Source organism: Chrysochloris asiatica, unplaced genomic scaffold (genome assembly GCF_000296735.1).
Source record: "Chrysochloris asiatica unplaced genomic scaffold, ChrAsi1.0 scaffold00341, whole genome shotgun sequence".
NCBI classification, from domain to species: domain Eukaryota; kingdom Metazoa; phylum Chordata; class Mammalia; order Afrosoricida; family Chrysochloridae; genus Chrysochloris; species Chrysochloris asiatica.
In genome coordinates, this window is record NW_006408859.1 from 1,525,547 (window position 1) to 1,550,065 (window position 24,519).

The 24,519-nt window shown below is 37.5% G+C and overlaps 1 protein-coding gene across 1 annotated transcript; it reads left to right on the forward strand.

Annotated features, from left to right (window-relative positions):
- Positions 1-32: 32 nt before the first annotated feature.
- On the forward strand, positions 33-20,899 carry RNF103 (ring finger protein 103). The gene is made up of 4 exons (XM_006875861.1): positions 33-761; positions 4,471-4,610; positions 12,508-12,623; positions 18,876-20,899. Exons 1-4 carry the CDS (start codon positions 536-538, stop codon positions 20,449-20,451), a joined length of 2,058 nt encoding a protein of 685 aa, XP_006875923.1. The 5' UTR covers positions 33-535; the 3' UTR covers positions 20,452-20,899.
- The last annotated feature ends 3,620 nt before the right edge of the window (positions 20,900-24,519 follow it).

The window sequence follows — 24,519 nt, forward strand, 5'->3', positions numbered from 1 at the left end:
GTCCCCAACCGCCTCCTGGACCTGCCACCCCGCTGGCCCCGCCTGCACCTCGTACCCTAGCGTCGTTTGTGGATTTGAATTCTCTTCTGGGTCCACCTCCCCCTTTCAGATTACGCTACTGGAAGGCCGACCCCGCCACCTCATCAGTGACCCCCTCATTCGGGGACACCTGGGGAAACGTCCCTCGTTTTATTCTTTGCCGAAGGCTTCTCTGAGCCCCACTCCTTTGGGTGGTTAATTAATAGAGGTTTTTGAGTTCCTCCCATTTGTTTTTCCCGTCTCTGGACTGGAAGGCCCCGCGCGGGGCTGTGCGCCTCTGCCCCCCAGTGTTTTCCTCACACCCAGAGACCCAGCTCCACCTGCCGCCCCGCTGGGGATGGCCCCGCAGTGACAGCAAGGCGCCGGGCCCCCAGCTCCAATACTGCTCCTGCCCAGGCTGGTGTCCACATACACTGCCCTCCCCTCCCCCCTCCCCTATCCCCTCCTCTTTTAAATATTCCGAGCTCTGGATAGAGAGAAGAAGCTGCAGAGGAAGATGTGGCTGAAGCTTTTTTTCTTGCTCCTATATTTTCTGGTCCTGTTCGTCCTGGCCAGGTTTTTTGAGGCCATTGTGTGGTATGAAACTGGCATCTTCGCCACCCAGTTGGTGGATCCAGTGGCATTGAGCTTCAAGAAGCTGAAGACCATTCTGGAGTGCCGAGGGCTGGGATACTCAGGGCTGCCGGAGAAGAAGGATGTCCGGGAGCTGGTGGAAAAGTCAGGCAAGTATCGGGCACCCTGTTATCTCCTCCACCCGGGGCGATGGCCTGTATCCTTGTACCTGGTGATTCCCTAGAATGAGGCAGTACCTGGAAGGGTTAAGCCGAGGACTCCGAGAGCTGCCTAAGATTTCTTTGTCCAGGTTTTCTACAATAAAATCTGTGAATCCCAGAATTCAGAATGAGACGGAAATTATTTGTAGGAGATTTTGTGTGTCTTCGAAAATATTTGTAAATATAAGTCTAAAGTGCAGCTTCTTAGGTTTATCTGCCACGTTTAGTGATTTTTCTCAAAATTCGGGAGTGTCATTCAGTTGCAGACACGTTGGAAAGCATGAGAATCAGTTAAAATTCATAAGGATACAAGAAAAGAGAAACTCCGAAACTGTTGTCCTTTAGATAGCAGTGTTCCCGGGAGGGGAGAGTGTCATTGGAATACTTACTATCAAAGAAGCACTTGGCCCTAAGATTGACATTTTGTAAAATGAGTGTACCGATAAAGTGTATTTTTGTGCAGTGATAGCTTCTTCCTACATTAAGTTTGGTGAAAATAAGGTGAACATTTTGTACGAATGCCTGCCGTGGTTTTTGGTTTATTTTTGTTTTCAAAGAGTTTATATGTCAGGATTAAAAAAAAATTTTTTGCTCAAAGATGTAAATTTTTTTCCTCTTGGCCTTCTGTGTCACAGCCCAGCTGCACTTAAATGGGTTGACAAATAGAGCTGAAATTGTTCTAAGAGAATGTTTAACATCGTAAAGAATGTATTTTCAGTAACTTCTGATTTGGATGAAAAACATGGTTCAATTTTTTTCACCATGGACAAAGTATATCTTTGTTTAGATATACTTCCTGGAAGGGGGATGTACTGTAATTTGAGAAAGGCATTCTGGATTGCTCTAAGAAGCAGTTGAAACTGATGGTTATCTTTTCTGTTGTTTTAAGTGTATCTATCAGCTGTGTCTTTTGTAAGACCCATTTTTTTCCCTTATTTAGTACCCTACAAACATGTAGTGTATTAGACAAGAATACTTGCTAACTGTGGAGGAGCTTAACATTTGCATATTTTCAGGTTAAAGGTTATAAAGCTCCTGTCTCATTCCTGGTTTGGAAGAGGGAACCCTCTGCAAAACTGATATTTTTCTTTAAAGAAAGTACAGAATCTTGTTTTTTTCCCCTGGCCTTTTGTTTACTGACTGGTTTATGTTGTTAAGTTTGGTTTCCAATTCAAGCTGGTGAGTTTGAACCACCGACCTTGTGGTTCAAACTGACCTTTAGATCCAGTGCTTATCCTATAGAGTCACACTATCAGGATGCAGGGGCGGGGGAGGGGATGGAATAGTACCTAAAGTAAAAGGTCTGTATAAACTCTCCAGGATTATAAATGGGAAATATCTCTAAAACCAAATCATTTTTCACAGTAAAGTAATTTGGTCACACATTGTTTTCCTTTTGACTTTTATATTGTTGCCTTCCTTTGGACATAAAAGTTCTTGTTAAGAGTGTTCAAGAAATCCATATAAAACTTCTGGAAATAAACTTTAATCCAAATAATAGATTGATTTTTAAGATAAACAATGCAACCTATGAGCCTTTTATGAGACCAAATGGTCAACATTAACCCTAAGCACAGGTGAGTATGGAAGAAGGGGCAGGAAGCTAGATTAATGGAGACAGGATAAACAGAATGGAAATAATGATAACTGTTGACACATTATGGAAAATGTCACCAATGTCATGGAACAATCTGTATAAAAATTTGTTGAATGGGAATCTAATTTGCTATGTAAAATTTTACTTAAAATGCAATAAAATATTCTTTTAAAAGACAAAAATAAGCAGGCAGGGAAACTAGAGTGCTGGAAATGGAACAAACAGAACACACAGATAATATTGACACATTGTGAAAAAAATGTAATCAATGTCCTGAACAGTTTGTATGGAAATTGTTAAATGGGAAACTTGCTGTGTTAGAGGAGAATATTGAAAGTGCCATGGGCTGCCAAAAGAACCAACAGATCTGTGTTGTAAGAAGTACAGCCAGAGTGCTCCTTGGAGGCCAGGATGGCCAAACTTCATCTCTCATACTTCGGACATATTGTCAGGAGGGACCAGGTGCTGGAGAAGGATATTATGTTTGGTAGAGTGGAGGGTCAGAGAAAAAAATAGGAAGACCCCCAGTGAGGATTGGAAAAGTGGCAGCATCAATGGACTCAAGCGTGGCAACAATTGTGAGGTTGGTCCAGGACCGGGCAGTGTTTCGTTCTGTTGTACATAGGGTCGCTATGAGTCATTACCAACTCAATGGCACCTAACAACAACAAAAACTTGCTGTGTAAACTTCTTCCCAAAACACAAAGTTGGTTTTGTTGTTGTTGTTACGAAAAGAAAGCTACAAAAAATCTAAAGAATTTACATTTTGTTGTTGTTGTTAAGTGCCATCGAGTCGGTTCCGACCCATAGCGAGCCTGTGCAGGGTTTCCGAGGGTGTAAATCTTTACGGGAGTAGAAAGCCTCATCTTTCTCCCGCGGAGCGGCTGGTAGTTTTGAACTGCTGACCTTAAGGTTCGCAGCCCGATTCATAACCACTACGCTACCAGAGCGCCTTTCCAATCTTAGAATTTACATAGCCCACAAAAATATGACTCAAGATCACACATTTGGTAGCAGAGAAGTCTTGCTATAGCAATTTATCAACATTAGTAAGTACTTAGTGTGAATGGTTTTACTGTTACCCTGGTGTAGTGCTTAGTTTTCTACCGCTTCATGTTTAAGGCAAAAGAGAATTTGTCTAAAGCTCGGAATTTACACTAAATTTGTGTCCGACTATAGAGTTTGTTCTAATAAATCAAGTTGTAATCTCCAGGTCATGTAAGCCTGTTACTATTTTAAGCAAGGCTGATGGCAAATTACGTAAACCCATTTCTTAATCTTTTAAATTAGAGGTATAGAAACTATTCTGTTGGAAACGTATTTGAAGCCTGGGCATGTTATATACATAATGAAATAACTTTAATATTGTGATGGCTTTTTAGACTGACACAGATTCAGTAGTTTCCCAATAAAGTGTGTGACAGGCCCATTAGAAATAATCTTCATGAGGAGATGACTCTTTGTTTTTCCTGACACAGAACTAAGCAACTAATTGCCATTCAGTCAATTCTGACTCATGATGATCCCATGTGTAGGAGAATAGAACTGTGCTCCATAGGCTGAATTCAGTGGCTGCATTTTCACAAGTTAATCTCCAGGCCTTTATTCTAAGATACCTCTGGGTGGGCACAGCCAGACACTTAACCATTTGCACCACCCAGGGGCTCCCCTTGACACGTTGTTCGTAATTGTTTAATTGAATATATGAATCTTAATGGGTATATTCAAGTTTTATTATTCTTTCCTATAGAAAATAAAAGTGCAACAGGATTCTTAATGATGTAAAATGGAATTAATTGTTGAAGTTGTTGTTAAGTGCCGACAAGTAGTTCTGACCCATTGTGACCCTTTATAGGGTTTTCGAGAAGCGGCTAGTGAGCTTGAACTGCCAACCTTGCAGTTCAAACCAACTTTGCAATCTAGCGCATTAACCAACAATGCCACACCAGTACTCCAATTATGAAGTTAGGAGAGTCGTTGTTTTGGTTTTTGGTGGGTTTTTTTTTCAATATTTTGACCTTTCAAAATCTTACTAGTGTTCTGTTATTTTTCTTTCTTCAGGTGACTTGATGGAAGGTGAGCTGTATTCGGCTCTCAAGGAAGAAGAAGCATCTGAATCCGTTTCCAGTACCAATTTCAGTGGTGAAATGCATTTCTATGAGCTTGTAGAAGACACAAAAGATGGCATCTGGCTGGTTCAGGTATCAGAAACAGTGACTGTTCTTGATAATTTGAGAACATTTAAAATAGATTACTTTTACCAAAATAGTATTCACAAGCCCTTGTACTCACAGCATTCTTCTAAGGCATAACTCAGTCCTCAGGGAGACGCCACTGTCCTCTTAAAGAGCTTTTGCAACCCAGGAAAAGGAAAATGGAAGAAATGGAAAAAGGAACTTTTAGGGAAAGGGAGTTGGCTTTGTTGTTGTTGTTGTTTAGAATCAGCAGAAGCAAATCTGTTTTACTTTGTTGGTCTTCATTAAAGTGAAACACATGTGCACACATATATTCATTTTGTTTCATGACTTATCTTGTTAACTCCTGTTTTGAATTCACTGGACTAAATAATTTTTGTATCTAAAAGAAAAATCATAAATTAAAAATGAATTCTGGTCTTAGGAAAATAGCCAGCTTTGTGGCTGTAGGGGAAGAGCCATCGTGGGATATTGCTGTTGTTAGGTACCATCGAATCACTTACAACTCATCGGAACCCTATGTAACAGAATAGAATTGTCCCAGAGGATTTTCTAGGCTTTGTGTGGCACTGCGCTGGACCACAAGGTCGATGTGAACTGCAAGGTCAGTGGTTCAAGCTCACCAGCTGCTCCTTAGAAACCTTATACAGAGTCACTATGAGCCAGAAACGACTCAGCAGCACTTACCAACAACAATCTTCATGGGAGCAAATCACCAGGTCTTTCTCCCATGGAGTGACTGGTGAGTTCTTAACAGCAAAGTGCTGAACCATTGAGCCACGTGTGTTTATTTGTTTGTTTATAACACTGATGAGATTTCTTGTTTTATGCTGTCGTAATTTTACATTGGAGTTTGGTTCAATGTCTGAAAGTAGCCGTTTCAGATTTCTTTCTGAGAACAAAGACTGAAAATATAGTAGAAAATGCTGAGTTCTGAGATGGTAGTTGCAGGTCTAATCCTGTTACTGATTTGCAGTATGATTGTGGATAGATTTTTTTGTTGTTGCTTGTGGCCTCAAATAAAAACATATGTATCTAATAAGAATGAAACCATAAAACCATAGTTTACTGTGCTAAAGATTTGAGATGTGAGAAATCTTCAAGTGACTGCTTTGCATATCTGTAGCCTTTCCTTTCCTTTCTTAATGTGTTTCACCCTCCAGATAATTAAGTTTATCAAATCTAGAAGGATATGGTTTCCATCTACATATTAGCCACTCAAATTCTTCTAGTTTATTTCTGATTTAGTTAAAAATAAACTGTATTGTCTCTGAAACTAAAATTTATTAAGTAAACTTTTTCCCACTTATTTATTCCTAGTAGTCTGATTGAGATTTATCAGATTGAGTAGTTTGATATTTATTAGAGAGATTGATTTGGGTGGCCAGGCCTTGTGTTCTAGTCTAAAAATTGGTTACCCACATTGATGACCCCATAGAGATGAATGGTAACGTTGCTGAGCACTCAAAACTTGGAAGAGCCATGTCAAAAGTCTGGAAATTCTTTTGGAGATAGGATGCTGCCTATAGATAACAAACACATCCCGACTCACTAGTTAACACTATATTATTGTTTTATGAATAAATGATCTAATATTTTTGATGTCCTGTGGTAAAAATGTGTGTGGTGATATCAAACTTCCTCTACCTTCAGGGGAGAGAGGAGAATCAACATCAGCATCAGCCCAAAACTGATTCCTGTGAGGTAGATAGAGGTCAGACACGCCTCCAATCTCCAGTCTTTTTACCAATTCTGACACTAGCTGTGCCTCCTAAGGCACTCTCTATTTCTCTGCTGAGTTTGTTAATTTGTTGCAATGGCCACACAAAACTCAAAAACCATATTCATAGTGATGGAGTTTATAAGGGGACTTCAAAAAGTTTTGGGGAAAATTCCATTTATCCATGAACTTCTGGAAAACCCTTTGCATTAGGAAAGTAACAGGTTATAATTCAGGATCAGGATCAGGAAGCACACAGACACAGTCTTAGAAGGTTCCCCTGGCACTTGAAGAAGGGAGTACATCCCTCCTTTCTTCAGTGCCGAAAAGCTCTCTCTACTCTTCTCTCTGTATAGACCTCCTCTCAGCCCCGGAGGATTAGCCTCCCACCTCTACCCAAGTACCCTCTCTCCACCTTCACTGAGGTCTTTCTTCTGCCCTGCTTGGCCAATTATTGTAAATCTAATTAGCTCTGCTGATAAGTACCCAGAGGCACTCGACTCTGCCAGGAAGCCTCCTGTCTGTAGACCTTCAGCTCTCTCCCTCTACCCACAGTATCATCTTGTGCCAGCTCCTAGTTCTTGCTGCTTATACCAGTGCCATTAGGCTCTGCTGTGCTTGTCTCACACTGTCTCAGGTGTTACAACTTTCTCTGTCTCCTGCATCTAGGAGGTTCTGAGTGCAGGGACCTTGGGTTCACATGACGTGCTCCACTCCCAGCTCTTCTTATTGATGGAATTGGCTCCCTCTAAGCCTAGCAAGGTGACAAAACTGAGCAATCCCCTCATTAGGAGTCCATAAACTTTGTTTGCATGGTCCCACCCCTACCAGGATTCCATGCATCCAATTTGCATGATTGTTGTCCAATCCCCTTGGTGGGCCACAAGCACTTTATTTGCATAGCCCCACCCAGTAATTTTTGTGGGAGTCACAAAACCATGACTGCTGTTGTTATGTGCCATCGAGTCAGCTCCGACTCATTGACCCTGTGTAGGTTGCCAAGGAGTGACTGATAAGTGTGAACCACTAACTTTGTGGTTCAAATTGACCTTGCAGTCAACTGCTTATCCTACAGTGCCACCCCAGGACTCCATAGAGCCATATTAAAGATATCCATGGATTAAACTTTTTTGATATGTTGCAAATTCATTGAACAGTTTATTAAGAAAATATTATGTGTATCAGGCCCTGAAGATATAACAGGAAACATACATGGGCTAAGTCCTTGCTGTCTCAGGGAGCTCACATTGCAGTTGAATGAGGCAGGCACTAAATAAATATTTACTCTAACATCAGTTAGTGGGATGTGCTAAGAGAAGAAAGAAGGGTAAGGAGACAGTGACAAGGGACTCTTATAAGGTGACCTTTGATTGAAGTGAAGAACAAATTTTTTAATGGATGCTAGTGAATTGTTAGCATTATAAATTCTAGTTACTAAATTATTTTCTCTGAAAATGGTTTTTAATATATATTTATATGGTTTGCTGTACTGATCACCACTGTCTGGTTTATATATCTTGGCACCAGTGTTTGACATATGTCAAGTGGCTTAGTCTAGAAGAATAATCTCTGACAAAGAATACAAAAGAGCAGCTAGTTGATTTGAACTGCTGACCTTGTGTTTAAAAAAGTTCAGCTCATTGATACACCAGGACATGAGTATAATTCATATAACATACTAAATATGTGTTGACCAACTGTTTATGTTATGAGTAAGGTTATGTTATGTGACCAGAAGGTCTACAGTAGACTATTAGTATATTAGTTTTGGGAGAGGCAAAAGTTAAATGTGGATTTTTGACTGTGCAGGAGGTCGACTCTCCTAACCCCGCCCCCCCCCACACACACATTGTTCATGGCTTATCTGTATTTTAATAAAAGCTGGCTAATTTCACTTTACTAAATCATTTCTTAAAATGTGTGAATCATGCTTTTTATAGATAAGGATACATCGATTCTGGCCAATTCAATCTGCTTTAAATTGGGTTTATTTTAGATATTCTGTTTAGAAGTATTTAAGCACATCAAAGTTCTTTCTTTTTCCATCAATTTTCTAATATTATTTCCGTAATCAGATGAATTATAGTTGTTGTTGTTTTTAATGTATTGAGAAAAAAGGTAGTTAGGTAACATATAACTATTAATAATGACTTTAGGCTTCATATATCATGCCATTGAAGGAATAACTAGATTCACATATTTTAGGAAAAATGGGTCTATCTTGAGATGGGTTGGCATAGTGGCTGCAATAATGGGCACAAACATGACAACACTTGTAAGGATGATGCAGGACCGGGACTGTTGCATTCTGTTGGACATACATGCATAAGGTTGCTAGGAGCTGGAACTGATTGAGTGACACCTGAAAACAGCAACTTAGCTGTCCACTCAGCTTGGTAGGTTCATTATCTATCTGAAGATATAGATAATTTGCACTGATTATCATTCTTGGTAATACTACATATAATATGACTCCAAAAGTAAAAGTACGTTTCTTTAGTTTATTTAATTCGTCTCATATTCTTTATGATTTTGATTTTTTCTGCAACTCAAAATAAGTTTATTTTCTGAATTATATATGTTAATGTTATTGTTGTTAAGTGCCGTCGAGTAGGCTCCGACTCATAGCAACCCTGTATAGGGTTTCCAAGGAGCAGCTGGTGAGTTTGAACTGCCAACCTTGCAGTTCAAACCAACCTTGTAGTCCAGCGCCTTAACCCACAGTACCACTCATGTTAATAACCTTCCTATATTTCTCAATAATTTTAAGATGAATTCGTGCTTGTTAATTAGCCTTACATTAAAGAAAAAATATTAGGATATGATCTATTCATATCAAGGAGGCCTGGTGGTACTATTTTCCAGTTTTGTGACTTCTGTGATTCTCTTACCACTGTACTCTTCCTGGCATCATAAATAGAAGATATTTTCTTTCAAAACAAGCTCTTGGCCTAAGAGACAGATGGCACAGTGGATAGACTTTTGAAATGGAAATGTTAGCAAACTTTACAGATTTATCCTTGTCTTAGCATTTCTATTTCTTTCTTGATTTTTGTCATAGTTCAAAGAAGGATTGGGATACTTGTTTTCTACTGCCTGTGTACATAAGGAATTTAAAGGAATATGAGGGATTTTAAGTCCTGAGACTGGTGTAGTAGTAAAAAGCACTGTATGGATTAAGTAAGATTTTGAGTCAATATTTATTGAAGTATTATGGTAATATGTTTCCTGTTTGGCTGAAAAGAATTACTGACTGTTTTTATACTTATTTACATTTGCTCTTAGGTGAATAGCTTTTTAAAGGGAGGTTCTATATATTTATCCCCTTCATGATGCCTCTCTTAAGGGAAAAGGCATGATGAACCACTTTATCCTTTGTGTTGGTGACAAAGTTCCATGTTTATTCTTAAAGTAAGGCCTAGAGAATACCAAAAAAAAATTAATTAAATGCCACAGAATTTTATTTTTGTCAATTACTCATCTTCATTTTTAATGATTTTATACAGTTGATATATATAAATTTAGGTTGGCCTAAGGTTTGTAAGTAAAGACATATAAAGTATCCTGCTATAATGAAATAGAGAGTTTGTATGAATTTCCATTATCTTTTGAATTTCATTTTCCACAAACTTTTTGAAGAACTGTGTATTAAGGAATGCTGAAAATATCAGACATAGCATAGCACTCCTGTTGTTGCAAGTAGTTACCTAATTAAACATCATGATTGTTGGAGTCTTAGTGTAGAGCTGTGGGCTAATGCACTGGACTGCAAAGTCATTTGAGCAAAAAGGTTGGTGGTTCAAGCTCATCAGTTGCTCCTTAGAAACCCTATACAGGGTCACTGTGGGTTGGAAACGACTCTACAGCACTTAACAACAATAAATTGTTCAATTGGGAACTAACAGTATTTAAAAAGATATACTAAGCAGTCTAGTCGGTATTAAATCCTACCTTTAAAAATGTGCAAAAGTGTATTTTAGAATGCACTAAATTGATCAAATTTATGGCTGGCTGGGATGTTCAGTTGCATTGTTCCGAGAACCTTGTAACCAGGTTACTGCGGAAAGGACTTTTCATTGTAAAAGAAAGAAGAATGAGTTACTAAGCTATAAAAAGTTGAAAATTGTTTAGTTCAGTTTGTATATTCAGTTAGCACATAGATGTGGGATATGGTAGGCACTAGCTGGTAAGTAAGTGTAAGGACTTCTATTAGAGTAAAGGACCCATACTTTAGAAAGCAAAATGGATACATTGCTTCACTTCCAGATTGCTTACCAAGTCTGTTCCAGATTTAGAATGCAGGTTGCACTTTCAGTTTTTTCTAATCTCTGAAAATACTCTCCGCTTAGAAAGCAACCTCCTTCTTGAACTCTCAAGGAATATGCCTCCCTTTTTAATAGGACTGGTGGTGGTGGTGTGCCATGGAGTCGGTTCCAACTTGTAGCGATCCTGTATAAGGTTTTGGAGGCTGTGAATCTTTACAGGAGCAGAAAGCCTCATCTTTCTCCTGCCGAATGGCTGGTCGTTTCAAACTGCTGACCTTGTGGTTAGCAGCCCGACTGGTAATCGCTACACTACCAGAGCTCTTTTTTAATAGAACTAGCAGTGTGAAAAGAAGTCCTGGTGTTGCACTGTGGAATAATGCACTGGACCATGAGGTTGGTTTGAACTGCAAGGTCAGCAGTTCAAATCACCAGTTGCTCCTTGGAAACCCTATATGGGGTTGTTAAGTGCCAACTCGACAGCAGCAGTGTGAATGCCACTCAGAACCATCATGCTCATGCATTCTTTTAGAATATGAGCTATTAGTAGGAGACACTTATTAGTTGATGAGACTAAGTAAAAAGCTAAGAATGCTTCATCATGCCACATGATTTAGCTGAATGAGTTATTTTGTGAAAATATTAACATTTTTATTATCATTTAATCAAACTCTACCAAGTTTAATTTATGCTGAAACCTCAATTGCCTATCATTTAGGACATTGGATGAGCCCTTTCTAATTGCATCAGTTGAGGTAACTCCACATCTTGCCTTCTTAGGGAGTTTACTATTGAAACCCATTTCCCACCCGGGATTTCACTTCCTGGAGGCTTTGTGAGCAAGAAAAAGGCCCTTCCTCCCAGAAAGGTTAGAGGCCTCCAGAGTATTGTGCTGTGATTTTGAATAGTATTAATAATTTACCATTCATGAGAATAAACTTGGCCCATATACCCTGGGTTTAAAATAAATTGAACAACTGGTTTCATGCAAACATTAGTTAGGCATTTTATGCTTTTAAATTCTCATTTAGTTATGTCATCTGTAAAAATGTATGCTATATATATATATATTGTTTTGGGGTTTTTTTTACTGGTATATTGAAATTCTTCATTCAAGGCAGAGAGGTAAGGGGATAAGGGGGGGATTTGTTGACAATTAGAAAGGCTGATATTTATAAATGAGAGGAATCATTACGTATTTTGAAGGTTAATTTTTAATATTTTTCTTTTTCCTTTTCTTTTTCTTCTTCCCTCCCTTCCTTCCTTTCCCCCCTTAATCCTAATCTCTTAATCATATTTGAAAGCTCTTTGCAAATTTGGAGATGGTCAAGAATGTAGAATTCATTATGGTAATTCTTTTTAAATGTTAGAATTTTTCATGATTTTTTAAAGAAAAAGCCTTAAGTACCAGTGTTGATTTTAGTAAAGCATAGTTTAATAGAAAACATGTGTTTGACTCTTGGCTCCATAATTATACTTAGAAAAAAAGTGAAATTTGAACTCCTTGAACCCACACATGATAACTTTTAGGAGGCTTTCCTTGGATTATTCTTTTACATTTTCTTTTCAGAGCAAACAGGATGACTTTGAGGACATTTTCTTCCTGTGTAACTTAATTCTCCAGAATTAAGTGGAGAATGGAGCTAGTTTTTAATTTGGTATTAACACCCACTCTATGTAACTACTACAGAGTGTGAAAGTTTAATATACTGTGTTCAGTGTTTTAAATCTTTTCCAGTTGGATAGCTGTTCTTTCTATAAGAATTCACTGATGATATAATGATATAGTAAGCAATAAGAACTGGGGACAGCTTATCATTTTCACAATGTAAAGTTATATTATAAATATAAATGGTTGATTTGACTCCATGTAACTAAAGTTTCTTTCTTTTTTTTTTTTTTTTGCTTTTTGTGGTAATAGGTCATAGCAAATGACAGAAGTCCCTTAGTGGGTAAAATCCACTGGGAGAAAATGGTTAAAAAGGTGTCAAGATTTGGAATACGTACAGGCACTTTTAACTGTTCCAGTGACCCCAGGTAAGTTGATTAGGCAGTTCGTAGAATTTCAATCTTGCTTTTGTCTTTCTTGTTTAATAAAGATGATGTTTGTTTGAACTGAAGCTAATCATAATTTTTAACACATTGTTTATTATAGAGGGTCTTGATTAGTATTTTTGATAAGCTGGAAGTTATTTAGTTTTTCTCAGCCATCTGTCTCTCTCCTCTTCCTGTTCTTTCTCTACACTTGAGTGTTTTTACTGGTGGGGATATTTTTTAAGAGTATGTCTTTCGTCCTTCTTGTTTTGGTTTCTTTGCCAAAGTGACATCTCTGTGCTTATCTAAAGTTTCTTCCCTAATCCTTACTTGTAATTTATATTTTGATGCTCTTTCCCATGTATCATATAACTATCCCTACATATGCCCTCTTTTCATGAAATCTGGTGTTCAAAATCAGATTCATCGTCCCTTTAGTAAAGCACGTGTTCTTTCTACCTTTCCTTTTTCTGCCCTTTACTGCTTTGTTCTTTTGTTTTTCATATTCTCATACAAGAATCCTTGGAGATATTTTTTTTTCTTTCTTTTCATCTTCAGTATTCACGCTGTCATATTTTTTTAAATGCTTATTTCCATTCTTAGTGCTTCCAAGTTATAACTTTCCCCTATTTATTTATTGTTGCTGTTGGTAAGTGTCGTTGAGTCGGTTCCAACCCATAGCGACCCTGTATAGGGTTTCCTAGGAGCAGCTGGTGAGGTTGAACCGTCAACCTTGCAGTTCAAATGGCTTTGCAGTCTGGTGCATTAACCCACAGCATTTATTTATTAGACATTCAACAAATAGTTAATAAAAGATTAGCATGTACAGCATACTGTTCCATGTTGAACATGTTACATATCTAGAAAACTCCACAGTTATTAGGCAGTTTCTAATGTAGGTAGATACACTGACTTTATCTATGCCCTTTATAGCCCTTGACCACAAAAGACGACCTATTGGCTAGCAATGGCTATCAAAATCCATTCCATATGACTGCTACGGCTCAGTGCTTTGAACTCTTTATCCTTTGTCTTTGGCTAGATGTTTGCTTTTCTCTCCATTGTGTTTGTTTTGTCCTGAGGAGGAAGGGAAGTTCTTGTATCACTTGCTCAGATTTAGTCTCCTTTATCAAACCAAAAAGCTCCAAATGCTCAAGGTAGTCTAAATCTTAATGGTCTTCTGAAAAGGAAATCATTTTTATTTCTATCCCGTGTTTTAACAAAGATCTTTAGTATTTTGTTCCAACTCCATCTTTCCAAATAGAGTTTAAGTGATGATTTTGGGTTGCTTTTTTTTCTTCCCTTTATTGGTGATTGCATATAATTTACAAATATTTTAGAAAATACTAAGTAAAAACAGATATATAAAAATGTAAAGGTTAAACACATTATAATCTAAGCTGTTAGATAATATTAGTAAAAAAAAACCCCAAAATAAACTAAACACAACACAAAATGAAGATAATCTATTAATTTAAAACTACTACTTGATCTTTTTTCTTTTTAGTGTGATGTTGAAAAGCAAACTGTATCGGTCATGTCATGATTAGGTCCAGTGGATCTTAGTGCAGATATATCTAGCTTTGGAAAGCTTTCTGACTTTATGATAGCTGGAGACTGGTGAGAAAGTACATCTAAGCTATCTCTGGGTATTTTCTCCTCAATCTTTCATACTAATCTTTAAATTTGTTTTTGTTGTTAAATGCCGTCGAGTCTGTGATGACTGATAGCAACTTTGTGTAGGGTTTCTTAGGAGTAGCTGGTGGTTTTGGACTTGCCAGTCTGGCGATTACCAGTCTAGTGCTTATCCTACAGTGCCATCCCAGGACTCCAATATTTAAATAATCCTACATATTATTTATTATATAAGAGGCCTTTTTTAGCAACTTTTTGCTCTTTTGCTAATTGAATTATTCATTTTTTGTTATTAGATAAGCACTTCTATTTCATCTTCTTTTTTAGTTTCATCTCAAAGATAAAGGCTGTGATACACAGTTACTTGTATAGTTTTAATATTGTCATTGTGTTCATGTTTTATCTTATTTCAAAAGTCAACTAGAGTAAAAACGATTCTTGCTATAGAAGTTTTTCTCTTTTGAGAATTATGGAGATACCCAAGAACAAAATAGGGAGATAATGGGGGGGGAAGTGTTCAGAATTACAGTGCAGTATGTAATGGGACAGAGAATAGTGTTACACAGGAAGTTTTTAAAAATTGCTGTTATCATATATTGAGTGAGTCATCATTTTGATCTCAGATCTTTAAAAATACCAAACACGACTGCCGGTACAGCCTCCTTTGAGGTATTATTTCCACTGTGCGGTGGTACTTTCCTGTCCTGTTTAGCAGCCCTGAGAAACCTTAAGTCCATAACTTCTGAACAGCTCTGACTGTCCAGGGGCGTGGGTTTTATTTACTTTTGCACACACATCCAGTAGGGATTGCCTTGTCTCACTCTTAACAATCCCATTCTCCAACCAAGAGATCTCTTCCGTAGGGCTTTTCCTGCCAAGTCTATCCACTGCTCTTTTTTTGGAGGAAATAGGAGGTGAGTGTGTCTATTGGTGAATGGAGATTGGGGGAGTAGGCAGGAGAAGATGAGGATGTGGAAATTGCAGGAGCTGAGTGGTAAGTAGGGTCTAGGAGGCTTATGATGAGAGTATCAGGGATGGGAACCCATGGAAAGGACAGGGAAGGGAAAGGGAAGATTGGAGAGAGGCCAAGAAGGCCAAGGAAGACAATGATTTTCTAAAGAAACAGCATTAATAAACAGAAATACTTAGAGTTCATATTAAATATAGCATGCCACACCAGAAACACGAATAACAAAACAGAATAACCATATTTCCTATAGTTTTCAGTTTTTAAATTCTCTTAAGAGGTCATAAAAGATCTCTAACAGATTTCAAAAGATTAATTTTAAGAACTATAGGATGTTTTTCATGGTGGTATTACTGAGTTTATTTAGATCTTTAATTGTTTTTAACTGGCACTGGAAGTTTTTCTATTGGTGCTGGTTGCTGTTAAGTGTCTTCGAGTCTGTTCTGACTCATAGTGACCCTGTAACAGAGTTTCTGGGGAGCGACTGGTGGGTCTGTACCACAGTCTAGTGCTTATCAATAATACAACACTGTTCTTAAAAAGTAATATGCACAGTAGTCTTTATGTCTATTTAGCTTTGGAATTTAAAAATTAATACAATATGTTTGCATTTTAAATATATTTTGACCAATGTTTATAAAATATTAGTTTTGGTATTTTGTTTTTCTAAAACCTAAAACATGTAATTTTAATTAGAAAGATAAGACATATGGAATTTGTTTTCCTATGGGACTCTTACATTCTGTCTTGATTGACAAACCTTAAAACTATTATTTTGCTCTCAACTGAAAAGTAAACAAACAATATACATGTTTTCTTACATGAAGAAATGTATGCACTAAGGCCAGGTTTACAGAGTAAGATTTTCTGTTAGAAAGACTGTCATCTGACTTGTAACACAAATCAGAAGTCAAATATTGTTGGAAGTATTTTTGGAGGTAGTTACAGAAAGATAAAAAGAATTGACCACGAGTAGAAATGTGTCATTGCAAGTACCATATGCAATTAAAAAAATTTAAATGACCTAAAGATATTTAGGAGTCCTAGTGTGGCGCTGTGGGTTAATGCACCAGACTGCAAAGCCATTTGAACTGCAAGGTCAGCAGTTCAAACTCAACATCTGCTCCTCGGAAACCCTATACAGAGTCACTATCAGTTGCAACCGACTCCATGGCACTTCACAACAACAACAAAGATATTTAAAAGGAACCCTGCTGACACAAATGGTTATGCATTCAACTAATTAAAAGGTTGGTGGTTCAAACCCACCCAGTGACTCTGCAGGAGAAAGACCCGGCGACCTCCTTCCAGAAAGATTACAGCCAAGAAAATTCTATAGCATAGTTCTAATCTATCACATGGGGTTGCTATGAGTTAGAATCTACTCAATGGCATCTAACAACAACAAAGATACTTGAGATGTAACGTATCGTAATTATCTAGTAATCTATATTCATTTGACTTGTTTGTTGTTGTTAAGTGCTATCAAGTTGGTTCTGGTTCCAACTCATAAAGGCCCTGTATAGGGTTTTCATGGAGCGGCTGGTGAGTTTGAAATGCTGACTTTTAAATTAGCAGTCCATTGCTTAACCTACAGCACCACACCAGACTAGAATTCATGTCATTGAATTATTGTTTTTCATTGGACAAATAGAGTGTTAAGTAATAGAAGCGACTTTATTTTGTAGGAATATATAATTTTCACTTGAAAGAGAATACTGATAGTGTTGGAATGTACCTTGTTAAGGTAGTGAATCAGTTCAAGAAAAAACTTGGAGTGCTGGCCTGTGATTTTTGTCACCGGGGAGTTTCCCACAATCATTACTAACCATTACTTATGACATAACTTCTTGTCTTCCGTTATCTTAAGTTATATCACAGAATTCCTGATATAAAAATTAATCATATTATCCATATAAAGCTATGCCACATACTCACACAGACTTCCCCCTCAATTCGATCAAATGAACATGTGTAATATATTTAATGTATTAAAATATCCATGCTTTTAAAATAAAGCATAGTCTGATTTTTATGTGAATAGTCTGAATAGCAAAATAAGAGATTAAATAGTTATTACAACCTGTTTATAGATATGGAATGAACAAAATGTACTCACATGGTAGGGTTTTAAACATTTGTATTGAAGTATATTTTACATATCATAGATTTCTACATGGTAACTTTTTTTGAGGGAAAAAAAAATTCACCTTTTTTTAACAAAATAAGGAAGATGTTTTCATTTATAATCCCACTACTGTAATGTAAGAGTTGTCATTTGTCAGCATTTCCTTTTATTCAAGAGGAGAGGATTATTGTAAACCTCATAGCAAGAGCCTTTTCCCTAAAGGAGTGGAATCATGGACCCTACTTGATAAAACTAAACAAATGATTTAATTTTAGTTAAAGTCTTCTATTTACTTAGAAAATGGAGATAATTCTTAGACTGAATTCCTTGTTGGGTTTTTTTGTTTTTGTTTTTGTTTTTTGACTTTTTATTGGAGTTGAGTGAAAGTTTACAGAATATATCAGGCTAAGAATCTAAATACTTTATCTTTTTTCCCCTCTGTGTTAAAGTAAAATACTCCTTTCATGGTCTTCAATGACAAGATGAGAGAATACAAAAAAAAAAAAAAAAAAAAAAAAAGTCACCTCATTTAATATGCTCAGAGAGATAGAGAAGATATTGAATACATGAAAAAAAAAAAAAAAAAAAAAAAAGGACTTATAGTAGCTCTTTTCTGGGTTAACAGATTACTTTCTTTGTAACAGTGACTGTGTGTGCCAGTCACTGTCAAAGATGTTTGACTCCTACCTTCAGGAAGCTTGCATTCAAGTCAGGGATTCTTTGAGTCGGGTATCTGTTTCCTTCTCTCTTCTTTACCTAGCTGAATTCTAACTTCCCTTCAAGACCTAATTCTATTCCTAAATTTCTCATGCAGTCTTCACTAGTTCAAACTCCCAGTGATAATTCCTTTATTTAAACTTTTTTTGCACATTTATCAATAGAATGTCTACAGTTTTTATATTTCATCTAAGTTTTGTCATCTTATTAGGATTTAAAATTATTTGTGGGCCAAAATTGTCTTCTTATTGTCAGTTGCCTCTTATGAACACATAATGCAGTTGTTTTCATTGTTAAGTGCCATTGAGTTGGTTCTGATTCATAGAGACCTGCATAGGCTTTCTGAGGCTTTTTAAGTCTTCAAGGGAGCAGAAAATCTCATTTTTCTCCTGCTGACCAGCTAGTGGGCTTGAACTGCAGGTCTTGTGGTTCACAGTTCAATGCTTATCATAGTAGATACGTTAATAGACACTGAAGTATGTATCTGATGATTCTCTTAACTCAGACTTTTCAAGGTACACTTTTCTTTAAGAAAAAAAAAAAAAAAGGAAAGAAAGAAACAAAGATATACAAAACAAAACTGTTAGAGAAAGAGAGCTTGCTGTTTCCTCTAGTGTAACTGCTACATACTGGTACCACTTTTAATAATCTGGAGGTTATTTTGTTTTGGGAAGTGTTTATAAATGTGCACTTCATGTATATTTTGATACTTTCAGGGTAAAATCAATTATTTGTACAACAGTGAAGATGAGCAGTCTGGCTCCTGTAGTAGCCTAAGCTATTTATTTAACCATTTACTCTTTTGTAGATACTGCAGGAGAAGAGGCTGGGTTCAATCCACTCTCATTATGTCAGTTCCACAAACAAGTACTTCTAAAGGGAAAGTCATGCTTAAAGAATACAGTGGACGCAAGATTGAAGTAGAACACATTTTTAAGTGGATAACTGCTCATGCAGCTTCTCGTATCAAAACAATTTATAATGCTGAACACTTGAAAGAAGAATGGAATAAAAGTGATCAGTATTGGGTAAAAATATACCTGTTTGCAAACCTTGACCAACCCCCAGCTTTCTTCTCTGCACTAAGTATAAAGTTTACTGGAAGAGTTGAGTTTATTTTTGTTAATGTGGAAAATTGGAACAACATGAGTTATATGATAGATATTGGTGTATATCACATGCCATCATATGTACTTAGAACTCCTGAAGGAATTTACAGGTATGGAAACCACACAGGTGAATTTATATCCCTTCAGGCCATGGATTCATTTTTGCGCTCACTACAGCCTGAAGTAAATGATCTGTTCGTTTTAAGCTTGGTTCTAGTTAATCTTATGGCTTGGATGGACTTATTTATCACACAAGGAGCTACCATAAAGCGATTTGTGGTTCTCATAAGCACTTTAGGGACATACAATTCTTTATTAATTATTTCCTGGCTACCTGTGTTGGGCTTTCTACAGCTTCCTTACTTAGATAGCTTTTATGAATATAGCTTAAAATTGTTGAGATATTCCAATACAACCACACTGGCTTCATGGGTGAGAGCAGATTGGATGTTTTATTCTTCGCACCCTGCCCTGTTTCTCAGTACATACCTTGGACATGGTTTACTAATTGATTACTTTGAGAAGAAGAGACGGCGCAACAACAATAATGATGAAGTGAATGCCAATAACTTAGAATGGTTATCAAGTCTGTGGGACTGGTATACCAGCTACCTCTTCCACCCGATTGCTTCTTTTCAGAATTTTCCTGTACAGTCTGATTGGGACGAAGATCCTGACTTATTCTTGGAACGATTAGCTTTCCCTGACCTTTGGCTTCACCCTCTGATACCAACTGATTATATTAAAAACTTACCAGTATGGCGATTTAAATGTCTTGGAGTCCAGTCTGAAGAGGAAATGTCGGAGGGTTCTCAAGATATTGAAAATGACTCAGACAGTGAAAACACAGACACTTTAAGCTGTGAAAAGGAAGTATTTGAAGATAAGCAAAATACAGTTCACAGTTCTCAAGGAAAAGCAAGTCACTGTGATAATGAGGCTTGTTCATGTGCCAATAAATATTATCAGACAGGCTCATATGAAAGGAAAGGGAGGTCTTATGGATCATATAATACTAATGAAGATATGGAACCTGATTGGTTAACTTGGCCTGCTGATATGTTGCACTGTACTGAATGTGTTGTTTGCCTAGAGAATTTTGAAAATGGATGTTTGCTAATGGGGTTGCCTTGTGGTCATGTGTTCCATCAGAATTGTATTGTGATGTGGTTGGCTGGGGGCCGACACTGTTGTCCTGTTTGCCGGTGGCCTTCTTATAAAAAAAAACAGCCATATGCATACCACCAGCCCTTGTCAAATGATGTCCCATCTTAACCATGTGCAATTTGTCCTTTATAAGCTTTGAGTATCTTACAGCTTGCCTTTTTAATGTTAGTCACAATGTTTTTGTGGTTTGAAGTTTAGTTTAATGTTAGTGCAGTGACAGGAAATATACATTATGCTAATGTTGATGACAGAATTATTTGGTTACCCTGTGTGTCAATTGAATGCATACTTAATTGTAAAATTTTTTATTTACACCATTGGAAATTCAGAAGTTAATGTTTTTTGTAAGCACAAAATAAGTATGATAGAAATTTATCCTAGCAAGCGTTTATAAGGTAGGATCAAATTCTAATGAAATTGAGCCGGTTTCTTATCCTAAATGTTTCCTTCCTTTCTACAATCTCTGTCCAGCACCTCTTGGTTAAATAATGTATGCTCTGAGACATGAAATTAAAACAAACCTATGAAATAAATTATTTTAAAACCAGAAGATTAAGATTTTCCAATGTTAAATTGTTGACTGAGTGTTTTACATGTGTTAATTTGTTAATTTTATTAGTTAATTGTACAGGTAAGTCAAACCTGCTTTCTGACTAATATTTAAAATGAGATAGAATTAAGTTACTTACATTGGCCAAAAGCTGATAGTAGTCTACTTTTTTAGCTTTGTGAGCTTTGATGGGAAGGAATCGCATGGTGGTATTTAATAATTTTTCATTAATAGCATATTCATCTAAATAAAATCAACTGACAGCTAGCTACACAGACATAACCTTTTATTGACTTCTATTTTGAAATTTTCTTTTAATTTAGAATTTTTTTTCAACTACAGAAAAGTCAAAAGCATAGTACAATTCCATTCCCCTTCATTTAGATTCACCAAGTATTCACATTTCATTTACTTTTGCTTTATCTCCTTTCTGTGTGTATTTGTTGTCTTTATTTCACTTATTTCTTTTGCTGATTCAACATCATTACTGTATTTTTAGTAAAAGTTGACATGGCAAATTGGGTTCCCATTTAGCAATTTTGTGGTGCTGTTGGATAAGCACTGGACTCTTAACTACAAAGTTGGTGGTTCAAACCCACCAGCCACTCCTTGGAAACCCTATACAGGCTTGCTATGAGTCAGAACCAACTCGATAGCACTTACTAACAATACGTATTGTTCAGTGTCATTGGATATATTTTCCACAATGTGTCAGCATTCTTATTTCCATTCTGGTTCTGTTTCCATTAATCTAGTTTCCCTGCCCACCTCTTCTTGTTTTAGCTAAATATTGCCCATTCAGTTTCATATAGATGATCATTTAAATGGAGTACAGTACACATTGGTGATGTTTGTTTTATGAGCACATCTATTATTTGTCTGAAAGGTGGCCTCCAGGAATGAATTCAGTTCTAAATTTAAGAAATATCTTGGAGCAGTAGTCTTGGGGGATTTTCTAGTCTCCACCAATCTAATAAGTCTGGTCTTTTTTTAGAAATTTGAAGTTTGTTCCACATTTTTCTCCCATTCTACCTGGAATCAGCTGTTGTGTTCCTGGTGAGAATGATTGTTAGTGGTAGCTAGGCACTATCTAGTTCTTCTGGTCATGGGATAGACAAGACCATGGTGTGAGCTGTAATACTTGTCTTAGTCCTCTAGTGCTGTTGCTATAACAGAACTAGTACAAGTGGATGGCTTCAACAATCAGAAATGTATTCTCTCAGAGTTTGAGAGGCTAACAGTCTGATTCAGAGCACCAACTCTGGAGAAAGTTCCTTGTTTCCTTTCCACATGTGTGGGCCCAGCATTCCTTGGCGATCCCCATATATCTTAGCATCAATCCTGCCCTGAATCTAGGAGCTTCAAAGCACAGGGCCCTGAGCTTCAAAGGAAACACTCCATTCTTGGCTTTTGTTGCTTGAGGGTAGTAGGTCCCTCCTTCCCTGCTTGCTTCTCTCTCTTTGACTCAATTGAGATTGACTCAAGATACAACCTAATCCTGTACATCTGACCTCATTAACATCACAGAAATGAGGAGTTACAACACATAGGAGAATCACATCAGATCAGGGCTGATCACATCAGATCACATCATGTGGTGATTTGTATTATATTAGATCTCATCAAGGGGGTTACAACCTATTAACTGCCAAACCACTGAGAATCTCTGCCAAGCCAAGTTGACATAAAACCTTAGCTATCATAGTCCTGTAGACTGGTTTCATATTTGAGTTTTGGTTTTCTTCCTTTCTCTTATGCTTAAGACAAGTACAGACCCATAGTTGTATCTTCCATAGCAGCTCACAAGCTTTTATTATTTTTTTCAAAGGTTTTTATTGTGGATTGAGTGAAAGTTTACAGGACATATCATAAGTTTTACATTCAATAAATCATATATCTTGTTCTTTACAATGATTATAATCCCCTCCATGTACCATCAGTTAAAAGTATTTCTCTCTATCCACTTTAGCTTTTTAAAACAAAACAAAACACTCAGGCATATATAATAATTTACATCTCCAAAGGGCACATTCTGCAAGTCTGCCTCCTGGCCACCAGCTCTTAGTCCCTCTCTTCCCATGAATCTAGAGTCCTCAGCCACCCTCCCTCCGCCTCCCCCCCACCCCATTGCCCCCATCTCTGCCTCCATCTCTGGCATTGCTGCTTCTCTAGATAAGGGCCTGCATTCTGCTTGTGCTCTTCTCCCTTGATGGTCTTAGGGTCCACTGTTTATGGACTGTAAGTTTAACCACTCCCCCTGTTTTTGTTACAAAACTTCTACCTTTACCATTGTGGCAGTGGCAATTAGTCATGATAACAATTATTCATTATTGAATCATACGAATCTTATCCCCATCTCTTTCACCAGACCCATCTAGACAAGATGAAATCTATTCATTGGGGACTCTTTCTTTCCACCCATACTCTTAAACAAAAACCCTCTTGAAACCTTGTAAGCCAGTCACTTTGTGCCTTTATCGCCCCACATTTTAGGTAGCCAACGTCTAAGTTGCCTGTCCTTATCTCCCCTGTGTACAGAGGGGATAGCATTGATACTTGATGTGAAGATTCCTTCCTTCTCTTTTGGTATTTAGAGTAATTACCTCTCTGAGTATAGGTCATCTTCACCAAACTGTAGCAATTTACCCTTGTTTCCTTTATCAAAAAACTTTTTTTTTTTTTTTTGTAATCTTCCTTTAGTCAAGTTCTGATTATTGAGCCATGGAGTCTAGGTCAATGAGTACCGTATGCAAGTTTGGGTGTTCTTGTGCATCTCCCCTCACTTCCTATCAGCTGGATGCTTCACTCTCAGCTCTAGCTCTCTGTGACTATGTCCTTGTCCATGTGCTCAAAATGTCCTCAGGTCTCACCACACTTTGGACCAACCAGCCCTTCCTTTTCTCTCTCTCATCTCCAGGTAGATGGGAGTCAATGGACTGTGGTTGAACTCAGCCCATTTCTTCATTGCTGCCTTTCCCCCTCTTCCACTCACCGGTAGACCAATGTGGTTGCCAGCAAGCTTACATGCTTGGCTGTGTGTTCCCTTTGAGTTTCAGCCTTAGAGGGGAGTTTGTCCTGAAGGAACTTGATTGCTAGCGTTTATGTCTTCCTGGCAAACAGCTTGCTTATTCTTGTAGTAGCCAGTCATGCTGACATTTTTGTTTTGGTTTTTTCCTGATGATCGTTTTTCAAAGATGTATCTTCTGTCACTGTAGCTGTTCCAGGCTGGTCTGCTTGTCTAGTTAGACTGTCCCACCTTATAAGGTTCTGGATGGGACTCAGGAGTCCACCTAAGGTCCTATACTCTGCAAAGGCTTTGCATGAGGCCTATTTCACTTCTAGCAAGTTCTAGAACCCCTTTTAGGTATTCCAATCAGTTATAGGCTGAAGATGGGCTTACAAGTTTTCTCTAATCATGTTTCCCAACATTCCTTTCTATCCCACTCAAGTGTCTTATTTAACAGTAGTAGGCATGGAAAACTAATAATCATAAGACAGTCAAGCATTTTAGTATTACTCCCCCTCTTCAGACTATACCTAGATCCCTGTATCCCCGAGCCCTGTTGTTCCAAGGTTTAGCATGCATCACTGTTTACCTCTGTTCCACTTAGGACATGCAAACCTGT